The following is a 16,479-nucleotide window of genomic DNA, read 5'->3' on the forward strand; positions in this document are numbered from 1 at the left end:
AAGCTAACAACTAGTCTGAGCTAATGACTAGTCCAAGATAATGATTAGTCTGAGCTAACAGCTAGTCTAAACTAACAACTAATTTGAGCTAACAGCTAGTTCAAGATGATGGCTAGTCTAAGCTAATGGCTTGTCTAAGCTAATGGCTATTCCAACATGATGGCTAATCTAAGTTCAAGGATTCAAGTTTTTTTTTATTGTCATACCAGCTCACATTTGCATGTTTATGGTACGAAATTCGGACTCAGGTCCCAGATCTTAATAACTGAATTGTCTCTGATGGCTATCAGTTCAGTTGAGCGGTACTTGAGCCGTGGATATAGCACTGAACTAGTGTCTAAAACAGCCTCATAGGAATTAAAATAATTAAAATAAGGCTTAATCCTGGGAGCATGAGAAGCCGCTGCACTTCTGTGCACCGCCATAGCAACATAATTTACATTCTATATTCTATATAAATTAATGGCTATTCCAAGATGATGGCTAGTCTGCACTAACGAGTCCAAGCTAACAACTAGTCTGAGCTAATGGCTAATCAGAGCGAATAACTAGTCTGAGCTGACAGCCTGTCTGAGCCGTTACTCTGAACTGACGGACAGCTCAAGCTAAATGCTAGTTTAAGTTAATGGTTAGTCCAATCTGAAGGCTATAGACTGAGCTAACAGCTAGTCTGAGTTAATGGCTGTACTTAGCAAAGGGCTAAACTGACCAAAAAACTAGGCTGATGGTTAGTCTGAGCTGAAGGCTAGACTGAGCTAACAGCTAGACTGAGCTAACAGCTAGTCTGAGCTAACAGCTAGTCTGAATTAATGGATAGTCTGGGCTAACCTAAGCTAACAGCTAGATTGAGCTAAGGGCTACTACTACTACTATTACAGCTAGCCCAAGCTAATTACTACTGCTAGTCTTAAACATTTATTAGCCGTTCATGCATTCTGGGTCTGAACCACCTCAGCGGCTCTGATCCGGTCCCACCACCTAGCTGATAATTTGGCCACATGGGAGGTTAGCTTTTAATTTCTGATTACAACACGGGTCGGTTTGTGTTTTCGAGCCTCAGAGGGACTGTAGTTTGTTCTGTGAAACGGCCTTTAGTTAACTGGAGCTACTTCACCCCTCAGCTGTGTAACTGACTGGTTTCTATGGTTTCTATTACAGATATCAGGGAGATGAAAAACTGTTTTTTACAGTAACGGACCTCCAGCAGAACCATGAGGGCAACAAATCAGGTCTCTCTTGTAAATGAGTCCTCGAGGCTCAATGGGATTAACCTGTCTAAATAAAGGTTGAATGAACATGTGGCGTGTTTTTTATACAAACCAACACGGTAAATATAAATCTAATGTTTTTTTTTCTATCTGCAACTAAGACAGATGGAAAAAGGTTAAAAATATATTTTATCTGGTTTCTTCAAAACCAGACGAAACAAAGCTGCAAATCTGAGTTAAAGATTAACTGAACAAAACAGACGGAAATAAAGAAACTATTTGTTTACGGTCAAACAGAAGCAAATTAATTATAATTGTCTTATTTTTACATTTTTATTTATAAAAGAATTTGAACTCCAGACTTTCAACATGAACTTTTTAAAACCTTTCTGCAACAGAAGAAAACAGAACCACACTTCCTGTTTGGAGCCTCAGCAAACTAAAGAGTTTAAAACAGCTAATAATCCCAAACCACACCATCTACATGTTACAACTAATCTGGATTAAAACAGCTGGAGCCGCCACGTTCTGGGACCAGTGAGAGCGATCAGCCGACAGCTAACGCTAGCTGCTGCCTCCGAGCAATCTAACCCCGAGGGTTTATTATTATCGTTTAGGTGTTTCTGCAGCAGAGAGCAGGTGGGTCTGAACCAGCGGTCCAACAGCTGATTTCAGCCGGCGGTCCGAGCTCGGCTGCTGCAGCTGTCTGCTGCGATGTGTTACGTAGCCAAAGAGCCACTGACCTAATTCCACAAATCTGCTGGCCTAAATCACAGTGACTCTCCAGATAAATGAGATCTGCTGGGTGGGGGGGGGGGGGCCTCAGCACGGATACGTAGCAGACAGACAGGACGGACAGGAACGAGGAGAAATGCTGAAGGTTCAGATTTCCATCGTCGTTCGTCTCTGAAGCCCAGCAGGAATCTGGGACCTCCTCCTGTTTTAATCCAGCTGACAAAAATGGCTGACGTTTTGGTGTCTGAGCTGTAGGAGATCAGAGAACCAGGATCACGAGGTCCACTGTCGCTCCCCGGCTGCACTACTAAGAAAGGCAGACAGGAACGCAGAGCGTAAAACAGGCCTCAAACGGTCACCGGGTGAAGGCAAAATGATCAGATTTACTAAAGTCCTGAGCTGTGAGAGTCCAGAGGTTCTGATGGTCTTGCATGCTCATCTGGGGAGTGGTGGCGCAGAGGTTAGGGAAGGTAGGCCTGTGATCGGAAGGTTGCCGGTTCAACTCCCCGGACCGACAACATCAAAATGTGGGTGGAAAAGCTGAAACACCCACACCTGCCTCCACCCTCATTTGCCCCACTCTGGCCCCTTGAGCAAGGCACTTAACCCCCAACATCTGCTGCCAAAACCAGGTCTCTCTTGGAAATAAATACAGCGCTTTGTGGAGGAGAAGTTAAATAAAGTCCTCGATCAGATCTGGATTTGGAGCTCAGATTTAATGTTAAAGTTTGGGTGCGCTCTCTGCTGTGTTACGTTTATTTTAAGATCCATAAAAAGTCCCCAGTCTTGGGTTTGAAACCTTCTAAATCAGGGGTCTGCAACCTTTTTGGTCAAAGAGCCACTTCTGCCCCTTCACTCATTAAATAAAAAAAGAGCCCGGAGCCACGAAACCTGCTACAACCGTGATGATCAACTGGTGGCCCATGGGATACCTGGAGATAGTTGGAGGGGGTTTTCCAGACCTGTGGCGGTGACGCTTTAAAACTAATAATCAATAATGAATTTCAACATTTATTCACATTTGTACATTTTGGGACAAGAAAAAATAACTCAAATTATGTAAAGAAGTAAAAACTTCTAGTTTCTACCTTTAGATGAAAATTAGGGATGTACGATATTATCTGTATCAGCCGATATTAGCGTTAAAGTTCAATATCGGCCATTCCATCAAAATAACTCACCGATACAAAATATGCTGTTTTTGTATGACAACTCAGTGACAAGGATGCCTGCAGCGGCAACACAACGTGATGACGTCACGCGTCACCTGATCTGATCACCGCGGAGAGGAAGAAGTCAAAATGTCGGCGGTGTGCAAGTTTTTTTTGTTAAGGAAGTCAGATTACGAAGATTTATGGACTACGTTGAGTCTCGCTACATCGTCCCCCAGTCAGAGATATTTTTTCGACGTAGCCTTACCAGAGTTACAAGCCGTCATTTCCAACGTCATTGAGAAGCTAATAGCCGATAGCACTTGGGTGAGTTTTACTACAGACATTTGGACGTCAAGCGTTAGCCCCGTTAGCATGTTGTCTTACGGCACAATGGATAGACAAAAACTTTGAACTTAAAAAGTCTGTCCTTCATGCACAGGAGTGCAGATGATCCCACACTGCAGCTATAGGAACCTGGAACAAGCCTCCACAAGTGAGACAGCAGCGCAGGTGACTAATGCTAAAAAATAACACTTTTCATTTAATATAAGTTAAAGTGATATGCATATGGCTGTTATTGAATATATGTCACCAGCTCTTACAGCTGTTGCACAATTTTTGTAGCAAATAAACCAAAATAAGAGAGAGGGCTATGTTCTGACTAAGGAACGTATATAAAATATCGGTATCAGATATCGGCCAAAAATCCAATATCGTGCATCCCTAATGAAAATGAAAACGCTGAACTCTGCAGGACTATGTGGTCTTCTAGGTGAGGAGAAATTAAGTATCCCACTTTGAAGTAATAAAGCAAAAAATAATAGTGTCGTTCAAACATTTGCAGAAAATTGACAAAGAATAAGCCAAAACTAGCTTTTTTTGTTGTGAGTTTAAAAACCAGAACAATTACATTTCCTGTAAGTTTTGGTCAAAGCTTCATGGAGCCACAGATGAGGGACTAAAGGGCCGCATGTGGCCCCAGAGCCACAGCTTGCAGACCCCTGGTCTAAATGGTGACACTTTGTTTACATTGAATAAACAAAGTACAGGATAAGCACACCAAGCTGCATGTTTAATACATTTTCTCTTATTGTTTCTGGTTTTTTTCCAAAGTTGAGTTGTGAATCAAAAATGATTGCAGACCAGAACAACAAGCTAATATTTAACGTTATGTCTTCCTGAGCTGTGACTGTCAGGGACCTGATGGTGACTTGGACTGACCCGCTCTGAACCCGCCTTGACTGCCAACCACGTGGTTTACATTTTACTGGCGTACGTCGGCAGATTCATCAGAAAGCTCTTTTGACCTGGACGTTCAGGCCTATTACAGCTCTAGATCTCTAGAATTTACTAAACAGACGAGATTGAGACTCCCTCACAAACATCAACAGTCGCAGCGAGATGCTGCATTTATGCATCCGCCACGATCCGAATGATTCGCAAGAGTCTCACATTCGGCACATTATCCGCTCGTCAACAATCTATCATACAGCTAAACAGCTATAGCAATGGTCTCCACGAGCAAATACCTTGTCTAACCTTTGACCTCGACCTTACAGCTGGGGTGAAGAAAAGATTACGACTCCGTCTAGTGTTGATGCATACGTGTATGTAGGGCTGGACGATAATTCGATATCGATATATATCACGATATACTTTTATTCAATTTCAAGTTTTAAGCACATGTTCGATATTCCGATATACATTACGCTATGATTACAGCGTTTCACTGACGCATTTCTTTTTCTGTTCGGGTCGTTTCAACCCGAAAAGAAAAAGCCGAGACACATAACTCTGTAAGTGCGTGGTGACGTACACCGCCCACTGAGCTCCAGTCCAGAAGGAGTCAGCGGTAGCGGGCTAGGCTCCAACGTGCGGTAAGTTTTCGCTTCAAAACGAGTGCCCGTGACCGTCAGAATGTGAGTGAACAAGCTTTCGCAAGCGAAGAGAAAGCAGACGACATAACTGATAAGAGAGGAAAGACTAATCCGGCGGTGTGGAAGTGGTTCGGCTTTCTAAGATCCGATAAACCGCAGGTTTTAGTGTGCTGAACAATGTGACGGAGAGTCTTTCCAACTAGCGGTGGGAACACATCGAACTTGTTCCACTCGATAGAATCTGCTGAGGGTCAGAAGATGAAGCACAATAAAAGCATGGGTTAGATTATGTTGTTGTTTAACGTTAAAACTATTAATATTGACAAAATTGGGAGTTTTATGTTTATTCAACGGTGATTTCAAATTTCTTTTTAGGCTAAATACAAATAAAAGGTGAACATTAATTTATTTGTACGGTACGTACAGTTTTTCTGAGGTTTTGATTTTGTTTATATCGTTATCGGAATTATATCGGTATCGACCGAAATTAAGAAATATATCGTGATAAAAGTTTTAGCCATATCGTCCAGCCCTACGTGTATGACGTTCCGTTAAATTCTCTTGAGCGGATGAGACGTTACGAGCGGGACCACAGAAAGTTTACCAACAGACGGAGACCATACCATAATGCAGCCGTCTCACGTTAATAATGAGAGAATGTTTAATTTCTGAGAAAAGACGTGTGAAGCTGATTGTTGAAATGATACTGGACAAGCTAATCCTTACTTGAAATACATCAGTAGCTGAAACGTAGAAAAAAAGAAGATCAAAGGAGCACGAGAAAAAGAAAGCAGCAGGAAAATATTAAAATGAGACAAAAAACTAAATGTTAAAAGGTTATCATTTAAAGTTCTTTTGAGGGGTGACCATTGACCCTGGGAGCCTAAAATCAGCACCGAGACCACCATCAGGTGTGCAGTGTGCAGTCAGGACAAGTTGGGGGTGATTCTCAGCTACTACCACACCTAATTTTAGCTCAATATGTCTAAAAGTGGCTGAATTGAAGCTGTAAGAAACTGAACGGAAGATCAAATCAGCAGAAAGAAGCCGAAAGGAGAACAAAACAGCTGAATTAAGCAAAAACGTAGCTGGGGAAAAAAGCAATAAATGCTGAAATCAGCAGAAAGAAGCCAAAAAAGCACTTTTGCTGAATAAATCAGAAAGAAGCTGAAATGAGCAGAAATAAGTGAAATTTGTTTAAAATAGCTAAAATTACCCAAAAAACTACTTCTAAACAGTAGCTGAAAAAAAACAAACATTAAAAGCAGAAAGAAGCTGAAGGAAGCTGAAGCAGAACAACAGCTGAAATGTGCAGTAACAGGTTGTAAACAGCTCGAAAGCTTTGAAGGACGTGACGAGAGCTCCGCTCATTTTAATGAGAAAAACATGGCCGACAAAGCTGCATATTTAAAAAAATAACACAATACCAAAAGTCCGAGCAGGAACGGGCTGAATGAGCCGAACGCTTTGAGACATAAATACCGTATTTTTCAGACAATAAGGCGCATTAAGCGAAACAAAACAGTCAGATAAGTCAAACTTTATTTAACTAATTCACAATAACCACATAAAACCAGTTCGAGGTCAGTAAACACAACCAGAATTATAAAGCTCACTGTCAATTTTTGAGAAAATTAAAAGATTTTAAGCGCACCTTATAATCTGAAAAATACGGTAGTTGAAAAAAACAACGTACGGGAGAAAAACGTATCTGAACAGAGAGAATAATTTATAAACTTTCACTCAGAGTTGATAGAGGAATAATTTTAGGGATTAGAGGATTATGCGTGATTACACGTTATTTATTATTAGGGATGCATTAGAGTTAACGGGAACGTTTCCCTGTTGGTCCAGTCAAACAGCAGGTTACACACAGAGCCATGACTGCCCTCTGGGTCCACAGCTCAGAGATGTAGGAAATGCAAAGATCAGCTTCAGATTCTGGCTGCTGCAAGCCGAAAGGTTCTGGTGTAAGAACTGGACCAAATCTGAACCTAATAGTCCAAAGAAAGATGACCCCAAACCCAGGAGGGACTGCGCGTTCAGAGGATTTAGCTTCAGAGGTTTTGGACGGAGCACATCTGTGTGACTGACCTTTCTCGCTGACGCTCTCCATGTCCACGTCGTCACAGCTGGTGTACTCGGGCGTGGAGCCGCCCTCCTCCTCCGAGCTGCTGATGGACATCTGCCTCTTGTTGCCGCCCCGCTTGCTCTTGTAGGAGCGCGAAGGAGGCGGCCGCAAAGACTCCGACTGGTCGGAGCTCTGGGAGTCCTTCCTCAGCAGGCCGTCCCCACCTTTGTCCCGCATTGGACCGGGATCCTGGTGGCTACTGTTCTGGTTCAGGTCAGGAACCAGTCCTCCGAGCTGAGGCCCCGATCTCCCTCCTTCTCCCACGGGTGGTGCCCCACCTCCCATTCCCGCGGTCCTGTCCCCAGAGAAAGCCTGGTGGTTCTCAAGGAGGGTTTTACGGTCTCCCTCCCCACGCCCGCTCCTCCTGCTCAGGCGGTTTTCAGGTACTTGACCTCCCCTGCCTCCTCCTTCATTCGGTCCGAGCCCGACCTCGTTGATGGCGAGATCGCTGTGCCGCCGCTCGTGCCGAACCTTGGACACCTTAGCGTGCATGCGCATCTCCTGCTCCTCCTTTTGCGGTTTCACCGGATACCTCGCCAGGTTGGGGTCGCTACGGTAACGATTCTGGAACTCCTCCTCGCGGCGCTGCCTCTCCTGCTGCTCCTCGTCCTCTGGGCGTCTCCTGCGTGTCCCAGAACCTCCCAGGTTCTCATTCCCGTCTTCGTAGTCCTGAGAGTTGATCTTCTCCAGCCGCCGTCCGCTCCCTAACCTTCGGTCTCCTCTGTCTCCGAGACCCGAACGCTCGTCCAGGGACGAGTGGGACTGAAGCTTTCCAGCAGGTCTGCGTCCACTGCCGCGCCCCGTCCCCCCTCTGCCGTTCTGTTCATGGAGGGAAACTGGTCTTTTCCTGGAATGAAGAAGAATCACTGTTATTTCATTTAAACACAAGTTTTACAGAGGACCTGAAACCCCTGAAGCAGTCCAAACAAAAACAGATAGTTGGAGGAGATGGGGAGGTTGAACTCCTCCATTCTCTCGTAAGGACATTTATGAGCGTCTGAAGTCAAACAAGGACAGAAGGTTTGTTGGACCAGTCTCAAAACTTTTACTGTTGCTTCCTGGCAGAAGGTAGAGACTGTGTAAATACACATTAATCTTGTCTTATCTTAAACCCTTTGCAAAATAAGCTGTTTCCACTTCAGGTAAAACCTCAAATAATGTTCCCAAAGGATGATTAATTTAAAATATTACATTGAACGTAACAAAGCTCTTAAAACAAAGCTCCATCTTTATTAAATAAATCATTGTTCCTGTTAGGATCTCAGACTGCAGGTTTACTTGTGGTTCCTGGAGTTTCTAAAAGTAGAACGGGAGGCAGAGCTTTCAGTTCTCAGGCTCTTGTGGAACCAACGTCCAGTTTCTGTCAGTGAGGCTGATGTTCTGTCTACTTTAAGACCAGGCTGATGACTTTCCTTTTAATAAACCTTTCAATAATAACCTTTCAATTTCCTTTTAATAAACCATATAGTTAGGGTTGGTTTGGATTTCCTGAGCTATTTCTTAGTTTTGCTGCTATAGGCTTAGACTGATGCAGGACAAACTGACATCTCCTCACTCTGCTGCTGTCTTTATATGCTTTTTTGTTCATGTGTGTATTTGTAATTATTTTTATCATTAACATGTTTTCTTTGTCTTTCTTACCATACAAACTACACCTACACCATAGGAACTACACTTGGACCATATAAACTATCCCTGGGCCATAAAAACTACTCCTGGTCGATATAAACTATGCCAAGACCATAGAAACTAACCCTGGACCATAGATAATACACCTGGCCCATGGGGACTATCTCTGGACCATATAAACTACTCATGGATCATATAAACTACATCTGGACCATAGAAATTACACATGAACCATATAAACTATCCCTGGACCATAGAAACTACACCTGGTCAATGTAAACTACCTCTGGACCATATAAACTACACCTGGATCATAGAAACTACATTTGGACCATATAAACTACAACTGGACTATAGAAAATACACCTGGCCAATGTAAACTACCTCTGGACCATATAAACTACATCTGGACCATGGAAACTACATCTGGACCATGGAAACTACATCTGAACCATAGAAACTACACTTACACCATAGGAACAACACTTGGACATAAAAACTACACCTAGAACATAGAACCTACACGTGGATCATAAACTAAACTTGGACCAGTCATTCTGTGTTTGTGTCTCCGTCCTGTCCTCTCTAACGACAGACAGTCGAGGCAGATGGCCACCCATACTGGGCCTGGTTCTGCTGGGATTTATTTTTTTGTTGTGAAATGGGAGTTTTTCCTTCCCACTGTTTCCAGTATGCTGTTCAGGATGGGAGACTGTGATGAGGTGAGGATTCAGCACAATCCACTGGTTTCTTTAGATACATAACTTTTATTAATTCGTATTTTATAATGTATGTGAATGTTTTTGTCCAGTATTCTAGGAGGACGTTTGTTATGAATTTTTGCCACCAATTTGTGCCTGATCCGTACTGGGTACATACCTAGTCTTTACTAGATACATACCTGGACCTGTTCAGGTGTGTACTTGGTATGTACTGTGTATGTACTTGGTACATACATGAACTGGGCTGGATAATGAAGTGACTTTTACTCTGTATTAATGGATACCTATCTGGTACGTACATGGCACTTACCGAGAACGTACCAGGTACATAGCGGGTACATACCTTTCAGTATAATATATTGCTAGCTGTACTGTATCAAATCATATTTATATCATACTACAAATAATTGTATTGTATCATATTTTATCAACTCATTTCATATATTATATTTCATAATTTTATTGTTTTATATAGCAACAGTTGTCTCATATATCACATCAAGTTGTATCATATTGTAATACATTGTATCATGTATTGTATTGCATCATAGAATATTGTTTTGGATATCACTTTATATTATATTATTAAATTGTACAATAGCTTATTGTATTATATACAATATTGTATTGTGTTGTATATATTTCCTATAATTTATTAAAACACTATATAAATGTATATTTAAATATGTATATGAAGAATGTGGTGTCTTACTTTTCTCTCGGTGGTTCACTCTGGGTCCGGGATCCAGGCATGGCGTTGCCACCTTTGGCAGCGATGACTCCGGCAGGCGACGCCGTTCCGTCCGGCAGAGTTGCGTTTGTGCTGGAGGGCGGGGCTTGTGATTTGGAGCGGAGCAGCTTCCTGTCGCGTTGAGCCTCACCTCTGGAGGCCGCGTCGTTCAAGGTGGTGCCGAGGCTCCCGGGCCGCACCCCCGACCCGGAAAACCATTCTCCAGATTTAGTGAGAATCTCCTGTTGCTTACGGCACAGGTTGCAAACCCACATTACCTGGAGGGGTGAAAAGGACACGCAGGAGGTTGGCAGGTTTACATCAGCAGCAGCAGCAAAAATATTTTTTTTAAATTATAGAACATTTTCACCACTTATGAACTTTAGGGGGCATTTGTTCCCTTGTTATCAAAGAAATCTCTGACTACCGTACTTGCCACGGTACACGCCGCACCACCGTATAAGTCGCATCAGTCAAAAAATGTCTAATAAAGTGGAACAAAACATAAATATGTTGCTTCGCCATATAAGTCACATCTATTATGCGTCACCACTGACAACCCGGAAACGTGGGTCGGTGTTGCACCAAAAATCGATTGGCTGCCAAATGGCGGCTGCGGGAGTGTGCACGGGAGGTCTTTAACAAGAACTGAACAAGATTAACACTAAAAAACAATTATTTGTTTGCTTGAAATTATAGTAAAGGTGTGTCTCAGTTTAACTTTTCCTTAATAAATGCACTTTAATGGTTAAATCAGCTGCATTTCACCGCGGCGCCGCAGTGAAACGCAGCTGATTTGACGTTTGCTCCAGGAGTTCTGGAGCGAAACGAAGGTGGCTTGTATGGCAAGCCAAGTGTCTCATTAATAGCCACTTTTACCTATTAATGAGACACATGGCTTGCCATATTACTCAAGAGTCCTAAAGTAGCTGAAAATGGTAGTGTTCAATATTTTCAATGTCAAAATGAATGAAATTGTCAGATTTCAGCCAAAAATTGTGTTATAAATATGGGGGGAAAACGTATATTAGTCGCTTCTGTGTATAAGTTGCAGGACTTGCAAATTTATGCAAAAAAAATGTGACTTGTACAGCGAAAAATACGGTAATTGGAATGAAGGAGCTTTAAAATGAGACCATAAAAATACTGTAGGCAGTTTAGTTTTGATAAATTTTAGTAATGTTACATGGAAGTCACTGTTTAAACTGCAATGCATTCTGGGGAAATGGCTTAGACAGGCTGCTCCGGTGCAAGCTCCATCCAGCTTGAACATTTTTGGGCATTATCTGACGTTCAGCCCTTTTATTTGAACCGGTGCGTTGACAGAGACGAGGATGCAGAAATGAGTCAGCCTGCAGCTGAAAACGATGAAGACTGAACGATGAAGAGGAACAGAAGAGCTGCTGATGAGAGACATGATGCTGCACAGAGCTCCGCCTTCTATCCCAATCTGTTCATGTCAAACATCGGATGAAAAACTTACCAGATAGAAATTATTATAATAAAGTTTTTAATATTTATTGTCACTTTACACATCCACTGCTGTGTGTCCTAGTTTGAGGTGAGGAGTTCTGGAGCCGATGTAAAGCCAAACTTTATCCGACCCGGACCACAGAGACACAACACTTGGCACAGCCACACATTAATCACCAGGACTGCACACATGGCAACAGTCCGGAGACTGGAGGGCAGACGTTTGTGGGAAGTATCATAGCTTTAGCCGGTTAGCGTTAGCTTCAGAGCTAATATACCAAACATGGCAAGTTGATCACGTTTGATCGTATACGTTTTTTAATAACAGAATATGAACTACAGTAATGCAAAATATCACTTTATTGTCACATGTTGTAACGTTTTAGCCGACCCCTTGTGTTTTAGTCTCCACTACAACCGATGTATGTCATCGCCCCACAATGCACTGCACCGATAAATTAACAGTGCGTCCTTAAGATGAAAAATGTTTTAAATATATATATTTTTTAAGCAATTACGAGTTTTTACGTGTCAGAAGCAACAACTCCTAGTAGAATAAAGCAACATATTAAGGCATCGTGTGAGGTTATTATTCTAATTATCGTGCTCTCAACATTCACGGACAGACTTGGGACAAAAACATTCAGCACAGTCCGTCGTCATGAAGTGACGGATGATTTCAGACAAAACAAAGCTTTAATCTCATCATAAAACCTGCAAATATCGGTACTCACATGTTGCCATGGCTACTGAGTATCACCTTGCTTTGGCTGCAGATTTACCTCCCTTCAGATTAATAATCTCATCGGTTTATTTAGCAGTGAACAAACAAAATCCTCCTTTGGGTTCAAAGGCCCAGACCCCTATCATGGCCTTTGGAAACCCTCAAAACGCGGCGGGGTGCGCTCAGCAGCCGGGTCCGTCGTCAGCGCCGCACGTCTGTCCTGACTGAGTCTGACTTGGCGCTGGTCCAGACTAATCTGGCGTAAATCAGCTGCTGGATCGGCCCCCAGCTGTCAGGCAGCGTCACGGCCTCACGCTGACGTCTCGCTCTCTGGGTCCGTTTCCTCTGCAGCTGCAGATTAGCAGAGACCGCTAATCCATTCAGTTTCTCACCGTTGTTCAGCTGGTCATCAACTGATGAGATCGGCTCGGTCCAAACCTTCTGACCCCCCACGCTTCGTCGGCACCGACCCCTCAGAGCCGTGAACCCCCTCTGAGTCCACCACCAGAACCTTTTATAAAACACAAGTTAATCTGTGGTTTCCTGGAATGGCACGATCACGGCGAAGCACACTTTCTGAGTGTTTGTTGCTGTTTACGCCGGTGCTGCTGCTGCTGATGTAACCGAGACATTTTTTAATTAATCACTTAGTTCTTTACACAAACGTATCGACTCTTTGTCCAGCTCTTTATCCAACAAGCAATCTTAAATTTTGTCCTAAAACGGCATGAGAACCGGTCAGCTCCACAGATCCAATCCCACCATGCATTGCGTATGTAATTCTGTTAAGCCGCACATCAATAGTTTGTGGGACTGTTCAATAAAACAGGCAGAAAATAGTAAATATTTCAGCGTTATGACTAATTATGAGCTTTAATCTGATTGTTTCTCTCCTGACTTGGGTATTTTTGACTTTTATTTTGTTTTATTTTTGCTTCTTGTTCCTATTTTTTACACCTCCAGTCATCTAAAATTGTTATAATCTGCTCCATCTTTCTCTCTTTGTACAGTTTTTATCTCCACATCGTTTTAATCTGAAGTTCTCTCTTCTCTGCATCTGTTTCTTTGCAGTTTTTCCTGCTGCTCCTTAAAGTTCCAGATGTTTCCCTTTCCTGTTTTATTTATGTTTTTACATTTTGTCATTTTGCCTTAAAGAGGTGCAGCTCCGCCTCCAGCAGGAAGACAAACCGTTCAAACTTTCTGGATGTTGGTTTTAAAACTTTCTGACAGCTGATCTCAGCTGAGGGTTAGGGTTAATTTCGCAAACGAGCGTCAGGGGACGGGGAGGACGGGAGCAGAACGAGAGATGGAGGCTGCTGAGGTGGAGGATGGGGGTGAGAGGAGAGCCGCTGGTGGGTCGTCTCCCACTGTGGAACGTGATGCAGAACAAACTGCAGGTTCTGTGGTCGGCTATAAACGGACCCACAGAACAAGCTGAGGAGGAACCGGTCCTGATCAGAAAAAGAACTCCTTTGATTTGGATCCCTGTCGTCCACCAGGAGGCGCTGCTCCTCCACAGACCAGACAGACCAGGTTCTGAGGACCATCTCCGTCCAACATTAAACACACTTCAGTTTCCACCTCAGAACCAGGGTTTGTTTTAAAACTAACTAGAAATTTTACCCATTTTTGTTAAGCGTACACCGTGAGCCCCAAGAGCTGAAACTAACCCATCAGGGTTAACCCTCCTGCCCTGGGGTCAAAATGACCCCCCACCCCCACCCCAGACCTCATTTTTAAAATCCTAAATATACTAAACCGAATGCTTGAATAAATATATCCCTGATGGTTTGGGATTTTATTTGACTGAGGCTTCGGGGGTCATTTTGACCCAAGGGCAGCAGGAGGGTGAACATAAATAAAACAGAAGCTAAAATAAGTAGATTTGTCCTTGACAGGCTGACGGTCTTTTCCACCATTAGGATGCAGGATTACAACGAAACAAAGAATAATCTGCTGGTTTTGTCTAAAAACATCTTCTTAACACTGTCTGTTGTCTTCTGCAGGTAAGATACTGACTGCTCAGAGAAATTACACACAACTGGACTTAAAAAAGGCAGGGGGTGTGGCATCGGTGGTCCAGTCCAGATCCACAATGGCCAAAAACCTGCAGGTTTTAGATCAGGGGTGTCCAGTCCTGGTCCTGGAGGACTACAATCCTGCAGGTTTTAGATGTTTCTCTGCTTCACGTCATTTGAACAAAACGAGTCTCTGTAGAAGTCGAGGATATCCCAAGCTAGGAAACAGCTCAAACATGCAGGACAGTGGCCCTGGAGGACCAGGACTGCACAGCGCTGCTTTAAGGGAAGGTGGAATACATTCACCTGAGCTGGACCCGTTCCCCCACAAGGGGACTGGCCCAGTCACAAACACACAGGTGGAGACAACATGCATTTAGGTAAAAGCTCTGCAGGTAAAATGCATGCCAATCGTTCAGAAACCATGTTAGTTTATGTTGGTTCCACTCTACCTGAGCACAGCCTGCAGCCACAGGAAGTGGGGACAGTAAAGAAACACCCCCCACCCCCGAACACTGTCGGGTCAGGTCTCATGCTCCGTCTGCCCATTAGTGAAAGTTCAGAGTCTGAATTCATTCTCCGATTCGTCATTGATCAATAAAAATCTGAAGAATGCTTAAGTCCTGTTTTGATGCTGAGGATGAACTCAGAGCCGAATGTGAATGGAGTCTGGTCGGGGGGGGGGGGGGGGGTTAATAGGCGAGAGACAATAGTTGTGACCCATGCAGAACAAGCCACCACTGAGTCGGTCTTACCCTGTCCTTCACTATGAGACACTTTGCAAAAGAAGGAGACAAGCGGGACACAAAGTTAGACATGGAAGGAATAAAAACTATCAGAGCGCTCAAAACAGAGGCTGTACTCTGGTAAAACACTGGTGAAACACTTGTAAAACACAGGTAAAACACTGGTGAAACACCAGCGAAACACTGGTGAAACACTTGTGAAACACTGGTGAAACACAGATAAAACACTGGTGAAACACCAGTGAAACACTGGTGAAACACTTGTGAAACACTGGTAAACACTGGTGAAACACTTGTGAAACACTGGTGAAAAAATGGTAAAACACTGGTGAAACACCAGTAAAACACTGGTGAAACACTGGTGTAACACCAGTAAAACACTGGTGAAACACTGGTGAAACACTTGTGAAACACCGGTGAAACACTGGTGAAACACTGGTGAAACACTGGTGAAACACCGGTGAAACACTGGTGAAACACTGGTGAAACACTGGTGAAAGACCGGTGAAATACTGGTGAAACACCGGTGAAACACCGGTGAAACACCGGTGAAACACCGGTAAAACACAGGTTAAACAATTGTGAAACACCAGTAAAACAGATGTACAACAACGGTAAAACACTGGTGAAACACTGGTGAAACTCCAGTAAAACACATGTAAAACACTGGTGAAAGACTGGTAAAACACTGGTGAAACACTGGTAAAACACATGTAAAACACTGGTGAAACATTGGTGAAAGACTGGTGAAACACTGGTGAAACACTGGTGAAACACTGGTGAAACACAGGTGAAACACCGGTGAAACACTGGTGAAACACTGGTGAAAGACCGGTGAAACACAGGTGAAACACCGGTAAAACACAGGTGAAACAATTGTGAAACACCAGTTAGACATATGTAAAACAACGGTAAAACACTGGTGAAACACCGGTAAAACACTGGTGAAACACTGGTGAAACACTGGTGAAACACTTGTGAAACACTGATGAAACACTGGTGAAACACTGGTGAAACACTGGTGAAACACCGGTGAAACACCGGTAAAACACTGGTGAAACTCCGGTAAAACACATGTAAAACACTGGTGAAACACTGGTGAAACACTGGTGAAACACTGGTGAAACACTGGTGAAACACTAGTGAAACTCCGGTAAAACACATGTAAAACACTGGTGAAAGACTGGTAAAACACTGGTGAAACACTGGTAAAACACATGTAAAACACTGGTGAAACACTGGTAAAACACTGGTGAAACACTGGCGAAACACCGGTGAAACACCAGTGAAACACCAGTGAAACACCGGTAAAACACCGGTGAAACACCGGTA

At 43.3% G+C, this 16,479-nt stretch overlaps 1 protein-coding gene across 1 annotated transcript in view; it reads right to left on the minus strand.

Moving 5' to 3' along the window:
• The window catches only part of rims1b (regulating synaptic membrane exocytosis 1b), an 80,378-nt gene that overhangs the window by 30,908 nt on the left and 32,991 nt on the right, over window positions 1-16,479 (minus strand). Inside the window, exons 3-4 of the mRNA XM_037689625.1 lie at window positions 10,169-10,464; window positions 7,069-7,952 (exon numbers count right to left, since the gene is read on the minus strand). Coding sequence (XP_037545553.1) covers window positions 7,069-7,952; window positions 10,169-10,464 — 1,180 coding nt within the window. The remainder of the gene's footprint in view (window positions 1-7,068; window positions 7,953-10,168; window positions 10,465-16,479) is intronic.

This window comes from Nematolebias whitei, chromosome 16, assembly GCF_014905685.2.
Source record: "Nematolebias whitei isolate Nwh7 chromosome 16, NemWhi1, whole genome shotgun sequence".
NCBI lineage: Eukaryota > Metazoa > Chordata > Actinopteri > Cyprinodontiformes > Rivulidae > Nematolebias > Nematolebias whitei.